At 58.1% G+C, this 8,798-nt stretch overlaps 1 protein-coding gene across 2 annotated transcripts in view; it reads right to left on the minus strand.

Moving 5' to 3' along the window:
• CCDC187 (coiled-coil domain containing 187) overlaps nt 1-8,548 on the minus strand; it is a 43,212-nt gene extending 34,664 nt beyond the window's left edge. For both annotated transcript variants that reach the window (XR_005718488.1, XM_040225518.1), the window contains exons 1-2: nt 8,047-8,548; nt 7,168-7,260 (exon numbers count right to left, since the gene is read on the minus strand). Coding sequence is in view for 1 of the 2 variants with exons in the window: in XM_040225518.1 (XP_040081452.1) it covers nt 7,168-7,260; nt 8,047-8,512 (559 nt within the window). In the remaining variant the exon portion in view is untranslated. The remainder of the gene's footprint in view (nt 1-7,167; nt 7,261-8,046) is intronic.
• Between the last annotated feature and the right edge of the window lie 250 nt (nt 8,549-8,798).

Consider the following 8,798-nt stretch of genomic DNA (forward strand, 5'->3'; position numbering starts at 1 on the left):
GCACTGTCAATAATCACTTGCCCTGAACCAGAGGAAACTAATTTGTTTTTACTCTGGTGAGAGCAGGGATCAGGGTAGGAATCAAAGAAGCTGTTGCCAAGAAAAGGGGAAATAGAAGGCTGAATTTCTCTTTTCTTTCCTGAGAACAAAGAAGATAAAAAGAACAGTGAGCAGGCATGATCACTCCTCGTTCTTAGCTGTTCCTAGTCTGTAGTCTGTAACTAAGGTTGCTTTTTCTGCCCTCTAACTCTGCAGGAGCTCATTCTGAACCTACTATCCTTTAGTGTCAGTCACTCAGTCGTGTCTGACTCTGTGACCCAACGGACTGTAGCCCACCAGGCTCCTCTGTCCACGGGATTCCCCAGGCAAAAATACTGGAGGGAGTTGCCATTCCCTTCTCCAGGGGATTTTCCTGACCCAGGGATCGAACCCAGGTCCCTAGCGCGGAAGGCAGATTCTTTCCTGTCTGAGCCGCCAGGGAAGCCGTACTATCCTTTAACTCCATGCTGATCACCTCCTGTTCCTGGTGCTTCCCTTTACAGCACTGGTTAGCAAACCACCTCTTGGAGGTCTCTTTGTGCATTACAGGGAGGAGGTCACAGTACGACACGTGAAAGACGAAGGACCCAGCTACTGGACTACCTGACACCAGCCTGTGACTGTTTCTGAAACAATGCAAGAGGAACAAGAAGAGCACAGGATCCTCACATCTCTGTTCTGTAGCACCGACCCCTGACGGTGAGCCCTCCTCTGTGCGACCCCCAGATTCCTCTTGGAAGTGGGGCACAGTTCTCGAGGCACAGACCTGCTGTGTTCTCCACCTCCTCCCGCTGAGGATTAAAGCCACCCTTTCCTCCAAACAAACTGGCTCTGTCTGTTTTTATTTGGCTTTGTTGGGCAGAGAAAGCTCAAGATTTTGGTGGCAGCAAAGCCACCCAGGGCGGCAGGATGAGGGGTCCAGACAGTGTGTGGAGACAAACAGCCGCCACATCCCAGACATAAACACTTTCTTTAATAAATGCCATCACATCATAAACATCATTTATCACGGTTTTACTTCATAATCCCAAATCACCCTCACCAATTGCCATTAGCAGCCCCACCATCTTTACAAACCCAACCACAAGGGCCCTGGCAGAGGCAGAGGCAGGAAGCAGTGGCCGACCTTGAGCACTCATGCACATGCTCACACACACACACACACACACACTCATGCACATGCTTACACACACACACACACACACACACACACACACACACACACACACACACACACACGACAGGGAGCCAGCCTAGGCAGCACCCCAGGAAAACAAAACTACCCAGACCAAGATTTGTCCTGGGGGCATTTCTGCCCGAAGACCGGGCCTCACAGCAGAGATCGCCCACCCAGCGCACCCTGCTCCCTAGACTCGGCGCCCTCCCGCAGCCCAGACTGAGACTTGGGTCACAGGCCTGAGGACGGAGTTCCGTGAAAGAGAAGGGCGACTCCGAGCCACGCCCCCAGAGGCCACGCCTTCCAGAGGCCCGCTCCAGGAAGAGTCCGCCAAGACACGCCCCCCACTGCGACCACGCCCTCTGCCCCAGGCTCCTGGGGTAGCGCAGGAGGAGAGCGCAGTGTCCGGGAGTCCCAGGAAAGTGAAAGTGTTAGTCTCTCAGCCCTGTCTGACTCTCAGCGACCCCATGGACTGTAGCCCGCCAGGCTCCTCTGTCCATGGGATTCTCCAGGCCAGAATACTGGAGTGGGTAACCTATCTCTTCTGCAGGGGATCTTCCCGATCCAGGGATCAAACCCAGGCCTCCTGAATTGCAGGCAGATTCTTTACCAGCTGAGCCACAAGACATGGCTCCTCCGCTCTCCAGCCACAGGCCTTGAGCAAGTGACCACTTCCCTGTACTCACTTTCCCCATCTGTACGCATCTCTCCACAAGGATGAAAATGCGAAGCAGTCACCCCCACTGCAGGAGTTTCCCAGAAAAGTCAGGCTTCTGCTGACCAGGGCTGAGTCCGGAACTGCCCACCTGCCTACCACGTTTGACCTATGAGGGGGACCTGGGGGGTGGGCTCCCCAGCGAGGGTCCTGCATCCTGACTCCCAAAGCTGCTGCGGTGCACGAAAAGGCCACACTTGCTGGGTGGGGACCTGAGCGGGGACCACGCTGGCTGAGGAGGGCGCCGCAGGCCCCTCTGAGCACCCCCACCCGCAGGCCCCGACATCACTGGCTTCCCCATTAGCCGGCCAGAGGGGTCCAGGTCAATAAATGGGCCCTGGTGGGCACGTTTTTCCTTCCGCAGAGCAGTTTAATGGCAATTAATTTTTTTACGAGAGGATTTTTAATCTGTGGAAATGGATGAAGTCCCCAAGTGCCCTGTCAAAGTTCCAGGGCTAACCTAATCTATGATAAAAAATGCAAAGTGAGGTGCTATAATCTGAAATTAAATATCGGGCTTCATTTTCCCTCAGCCCGGATGGATGAATATTTTATAACTATTGTGATTTAATTTTTTGTTAACTACAGCAAATTTCTAATTCATCCAATTCCCAAGTCCTGTGGCTCTGACCTCTGAACCCAAACTCATCTCTTCTTAGCCCAGCTGTGACTTCGTCACTGACAGAGACTAATGGTCAGCTCCGTCAGGGTGTTGTGGCGGCTACGGTGATGAATGCCGCCCGTGGCACGCCCTTTTGACCCAGTGTCAGGCGGAAGGCAGGTCATTTTTCAAAGGAGCCATTAAAATAAAACAAACCCCACGGTCCAGGAGCAGGGGGAAACATGCGGAAAATTGTTATATTTTGTGCCTGTTCAGTGGCCTGTCTCCTGGCATCCTTCACTCTTTCCAGTGGAGGTTTTGCCAAGGTGCCCCCCCATTGCTCTGGGCCCACCTCCATTGAGGCACAGAGGAGGACAGTCACTCAGTCCGCTGGAACTGTGGGTTTGCCCGAGGGTAGAGGAGGCAGGTATCTGAAGATGTGGGCAGACTTCACTGTGGCACTCCCCTCCAGGACTGCGATATCGTGCCCAGGGGAAACTGAGGCACAGAGATGCTGAAAAACAGCTCCAACACTAGTGTTGCTTACTCCAAGCAAGATCAGGGTCCCCACAGAGCAGACCTCAGCCCCCGAGGGCTCTCCCCACCTGGGGGAGGCTCTCAACTGGTGTCCCCAAGTCTGTGGTGTGGTGGTCCCAGAGCCCAGGCCCTGAGGGTGGGCCTGCAGAAGGCCTCCAGGCGCGGGTCCAAGTGTGCACAGCTGGGCTCTCTCAGGCGGGGAGCACAGGACTGGAGCCAACCCTGTTTGGCCTGTGTGACCCCGGGCAGGCTGGTGAACCTCTCTGAGCCTCAGTTTCCTCATCTACAAAATGGGAGCAAGCCTGTCTGCCTCCGAGGACAGTTACACAAGCCGCTGTTGCCTGCGTGCTTGGCACACACAGGCAGAGGGAGTCCAGCCCTGAGCGTGTCACCCCATTCCACCCAGGCTGTTCTGAAGGAAGGCCCAGAAGAAGGCTGCCCACTCCGCTCTGCAGCCCACATCCAGCTCATTCACCCCACAAACTCCACGAACCGGCCAGGCTGGGCAGCTGGGTCTTCGCTGGACACAACCTCATGACCCACCCTCGGGGAGACGCCTGAGTTAGGAATTTCTCTGCGACCAAGCGGCCCAGCACCACCACGACCCCTGCACAGAACTCTCAGGCAGCTGACGCATCCTCCCCGAGGGGTCGTGAGAAGTGGGCACTGCCCGGCCTTTCCTCCCACTAGGCATGCCAGGGGAAGCCGGCCTCCTGGGCTCCCTGCCTGGTGTCTACATTCCAAGCCAGGTGACAGGGAGACTCATCCCTCAGTCACGCTTCCTGCCGTTGACAGCCGCAAAACGGCCACGGCTTGTCCGGCGACGCCGAGTCACAAGAAAGCAAGCACGTCCATCACCCAGCACCTTGCCTGCCCCCCGCTTCATGCCCGCCTTTCCAAGGCGCAGCCAGGCAGCACCTGCCATCTGGGCTCCAGAAACAAGCCACGTGCCTGCTTCCTGAGCCTGGACCGTAACGTCCTGTCCCCAAGCCCTGCCGGGCCCCGCCTGGGTCAACCCTACCTGTGTCTTTGGCAGGTCTCCTAGGGGCAGGCGGCTTGGGGGCCTTCTCTGTTTTGCAAGAACTACTTTTCATCCTTTTGGTTTTTTCCTGTGCAACTTCACCGAGAGGAGAAGAGGGAAGCAAGGGAGAGAAGGATGAGTAGCAACACAGCACACGGGTCAGCCTGCTCTCCAGCCCCTGACTGTCCCTGCAGGCCGCCCCCTGCCCCACCGGGGAAATCCCCTGCAGGGCTGGGCTCGCCTCGCCCTCCCTCACAGCCTTGACTGTGCACCAATCCCTGGAACCCCCGAGCACAGTCCCTGGTGCGAGCTGGCCTACAGCACTTGTGTTTGTTGAGTGAATAAATGACTGGATAGGCCCACAAGCAAAGTGAGGCAAGTAGCTAGCCAGATGGGACATCGGCTCATCAGGGGAGGCTGTTGTTGTTCAATCGCTCAGTCGTGTCTGCCTCTTTGCGACCCCATGGACTGCAGCACGCCAGGCCTCTCTGTCCTCCACTATCCCCTGGAGTGTGCTCAAATTCATGTCCATTGAGTCAGTGATGCTATCTAACCATCTCAGTCTCTGTTGCCTCCTTCTCCTCCTGCCCTCAGCATCAGGGTTTTTTCCAGTGAGTCAACTCTTTGCATCAGGTGGCCAAAATATTGGAGCTTCAGCTTCAGCATCAGTCCTTCCAGTGAATATTCAAGGTTGATTTCCTTTAGGATTGATTGGTTTGATCTCCTCACAGTCCAAGAGACTCTTGAGAGTCTTCCAACAACATAATTCGAAAGCATCAATTCTTTGGCACTCAGCCTTCTTTAAGCGCCAACTCTCATATCTGTACACGACTATTGCAAAAACCATAGCTTTGACTATACGGACCTTTGTTGGAAAAGTGATGTCTCTGCTCTTTAATATGCTGTTTAGGTTTGTCTTTTAATTTCATGACTGCAGTCACCATCTGCAGTGATTTTAGAGCCCAAGAAAATAAAGTCAGCCACTGTTTCCACTGTTTCCCCATCTATTTGCCATGAAGTGATGGGATCGGAAGCCATGATCTTAGTTTCCTGAATGTTCAGGGAAAGCAGTGTGCACCAGACCCAGAGGGGCCTTGGCACGGCGGGGCTGCCCCAACTGGATGGGCGGGGACAGGAGAACCAAGTCCTGCAGCAGGCACGGGGGCCAGCTGCCCAAAGGCCAGTGTTCAGCCTGGCCCCTCTCTGTTTGGCCTCATTCATCTCTGTCCCCTGCTGGGTGGGGGCGGCATCTGGGAAACACCAAACGGCCACCCAGTTGGTGAGCTGTGAGAGCCGGGCCCAGCCCAGCGTGTCCCCAGGAGGCCCGGGGAGCATGCGAAGAGAGGAATCAGGCCCCAGGGACGCCCAGGCCTCTGCAGAGCAGCAGGGGCCTGGCCTTGGCCTGTCTCTCCGGCCTCGGCCCGAGCAGCCTCAAGCCCCAGGTTCACACAGAAGGACAAACCCCGAAGGATTTCACTCGTATGAAGTCCCTCGAGGGGTCAAATCCCTGGAAACAAAGTAGCTTTGCACATAAACATAGTGAAAATGGTAAACTCTGTGTGTGTGTAGTTGTGTCCCACTCTTAAGACTCCGTGGACTGTGGCCCTCCAGGCTCCTCTGTCCATGGGATTTCCCAGGCAAGAGTGCTGCAGTGGGTTGCCATTTCCTCCTCCAGGGGGATCAAATCTGCATCTCTAAACTTTATGTGTATTGTGCCACAATTAAAAAAAAAAGACCAGGCCCTGACCCATGCCCTGCTTCCAGAGGATTCTAAAACGAGGAAGGGCTGGTAACCGATGCCACTGGGCACTGAGCTCCCAGAGAGACCATGGCCGGGTCATGATTTTAGCTGAGAGGCCCCAGCAGCCTCTGTGTGGGGGCTGGGGACAGTGGCCTGTGGGACGAGCCAAGGCCATCGAGGTCCTCTGTCCCCAAGGGGAGAGACCAGGGAGTTCACGTGAGCCATCGCCACTTCCGGGGAGCCGCCAGGGTCCACGATCAGGCCACAGCTGGGCCAGAGAGAGGCTCTGCCTCTTGGCTTCACATGGCCGGCGCCCCTCCCTCTACCTGGGGCTGCGCTTGACTCACACCTCTGGCTGGGCAGACCGGAAGCGGGTCTGTGGCTGCCAGCCAGAGGATGTAGACTCAAGTGTCGACCAACCCTCATCCCACTCTACCCACACAGCACCGCCAGGATAGGTGGCGGACCCTGAGGGCCTGTCTCTTGAAAACCCTGGCCAGAGACCCCCGCAGCCTCGGGCCTCCATGGCAGCCTGACCCTCCTGAGCCCTCTCCCCACCCCTTTCTGGGGTCTCCAGAATCCTGCTGGACTATAGAGGTGGCCCCTCCACCCGGCGCCCACCCCACAAACCGAGCAAGCAGTCAGTGCCCAGACCTGCCAGGGTCTCCCTGCCCAGAGCCTTCCAACTGTCCTATGGCGGCGATGCCCACGTTCCTTAGCCCTGGGGGCGGCTCCAGTGCCCCCCCAACTCAGACTCACCCCTCCTGCCTGCTGAGTGGGCCAGAGTCTGCTGGGCCCTGGGCCCCTGGACCCTTCCTCCCCATCTGGAAGTCTGCCAGGCCAGTGTCGACCTTCAGCTTCTCCCAGGCTGGGCAAGGTCACCTGTGGGGCAGGTCGGCAATGCCTTCTGCCTGCAGAACGGGCCAGCAAGCCCAGGAGCTGATGGGAGCTGAACGGCCTCAAGCCCAGACTGTGGCCGGCCTAAGGCCATGCTGTGTGGAGCAGCTCAGCCAGCGGATGTCCTCGCCCGGGGCCCCTGTGCTTGAGCCCCAGCCTGCCCTGCAGAGCCCATCTAGATTCCTTCCCTGGTGACTGGAAAGTGGGCTCCAGAGAACAGCAGGCTGAGAGCAAATCCCTGCTTGGCCCCTTCACAGCTGGGGTCCTCTCTGACCCTCAGTATCCTCCTGGGTAAGTGGGGAGGTAACAGAGCCAATCCTACAGAGTGAGAGAGAGGCTGCCTGGAGACTGCTGGCTCCATAACCGTGCTGCCCACACCTGGTCTGAGTGTCCAGGGGGGACGGGGGGTTCTGGGATGGCTGGCCACAGGGCCACTCACCTGAGACTTGGTGCTGGGAGATCCTGGAGGCCTCACGCCCCTGGCCAGGGGTTGCCTTCTCTTCGACTCCACTTTCAGTTCCACTCAGGATGCCTGAAGTGAAAGTAAAAGTGAGTCACTCACTCGCATCTGACTCTTTCGACCCGTGGACTATAGAGTCCATGTCCAAGGCCTGGGCTTCCCTGGTGGCTTAGCTGGTAAAGCATCTGCTTGCAATGCCAAAGACTTGGGTTCAGTCCCTGGGTTGGAAAGCTCCCCTGGAGGAGGGCATGGCAACCCACTCCAGTACTGTTGCCTGGAGAATTCCTATGGACAGAGGAGCCTGGAGGGCGGCAGTCTATGGGGTCGCAAAGAGTCAGACATGACTGAGCGACTAAGCACAGCACAGACAGGATGCCTCAGCCTGGTGCAGCAGGAGAAGGGGCATCGAGAGGATAGGGAGCCCACGACGAAATGTCCAAGGAAAGGTCCTCCTTCGGCTGCCGCTCAAGAGCCCCTGGTTTGAGGGTGCAGTCTCCCCTCAAGGGCCTTCTGCAGGCCTTCCTCCCGTCCACACCCCTCGCACACCCTCCAGCCTCCCCATACCTGCCCTTGCACCCACCCTCCCCATTGTTCCCACCAGGCGGTCTCCGTGTCCTGGATGAGTCAATAGTTCCTCGTGCTTAAACCCAGCTTGCACGCAGCTCGCATGCAGCCCCAGGAGGGCTCTATCTCCACTCAGCTTCCCAGGCTCTGAGACCCTCCAGGGCTGTGGGGCGCACCGCCCTAGTCTCCCAGGGGGCCACCAGCCCAGGAGGGGCCCGGCCTGTGGCGGCCCAATCTCATCAGTTTCTCCCCTCTCCCTGCCTGTCCCTCTCTGGGGAGAGCTGCCCCACTGACCTGGGTAGGCCGGGGCTGGTGGGGGGTTTGACGGCTTTCGGGCCTTCCTCCGGGGTGCTGGTGTGGAGGCTTTGTAGAGGTGTGAGGCGCTGGAGGGTGTCGAGGTGCCCAGCGAGGCGCAGCTTGCCTGCCGCTGGGCCTGGGCCCGGATCTTGTCCCTCAGCTGCTCCAGCCGGGGGTTGCTCTCTCTCGGCTGCCGCAGTGGCCTTGGCACCTGGGGGGCCCTCTCGGTCCAAGTCCTGTGGGGAGGGGTGCACGACTCGTGGCCCCCCGAGGAGCCAGAGAGGCGGCCCGACGACACGGAGCTGTCCCCATCCTTGGCCTCCTCGTCGGTCAGCCACATGGGGATGCTGCAGGCCTGCCTCCGGCGGCCAGGCTCCTCAGTGTAGTCAGACCAGGCCACGGGGGGAGATCCCTGCAGGGCGCCTGCCTGCCGGCGGGGCTCGGGCCACCTCACGGCCGCCATGGCGTCATCTTCGGCCGCCAGTGGGCAGAGCCTGTCTTCCCTTGCGGGAGAGAGGCAGACACAACCTGTCAGGCGCAGAGACTTGGAGGTGCTGAGCAACACGTCTCCATGCCTCCCGCCCCCGACACTGTCTCCAGGACCCTCCCGCTCCGTTCTCCCGTCTCAGACTGAGAAAGGGATGAAAGGTGAAAGTGAACTTGCTCATTCGTGTCCAACTCTCTGCGACCCCATGGACTGTAGACGGAAAATCCGTCTATGGGATTTTCCAGGCAAGAGTACTGGAGTG

Source organism: Oryx dammah, unplaced genomic scaffold, assembly GCF_014754425.2.
Source record: "Oryx dammah isolate SB20612 unplaced genomic scaffold, SCBI_Odam_1.1 HiC_scaffold_25, whole genome shotgun sequence".
Lineage (NCBI taxonomy): Eukaryota > Metazoa > Chordata > Mammalia > Artiodactyla > Bovidae > Oryx > Oryx dammah.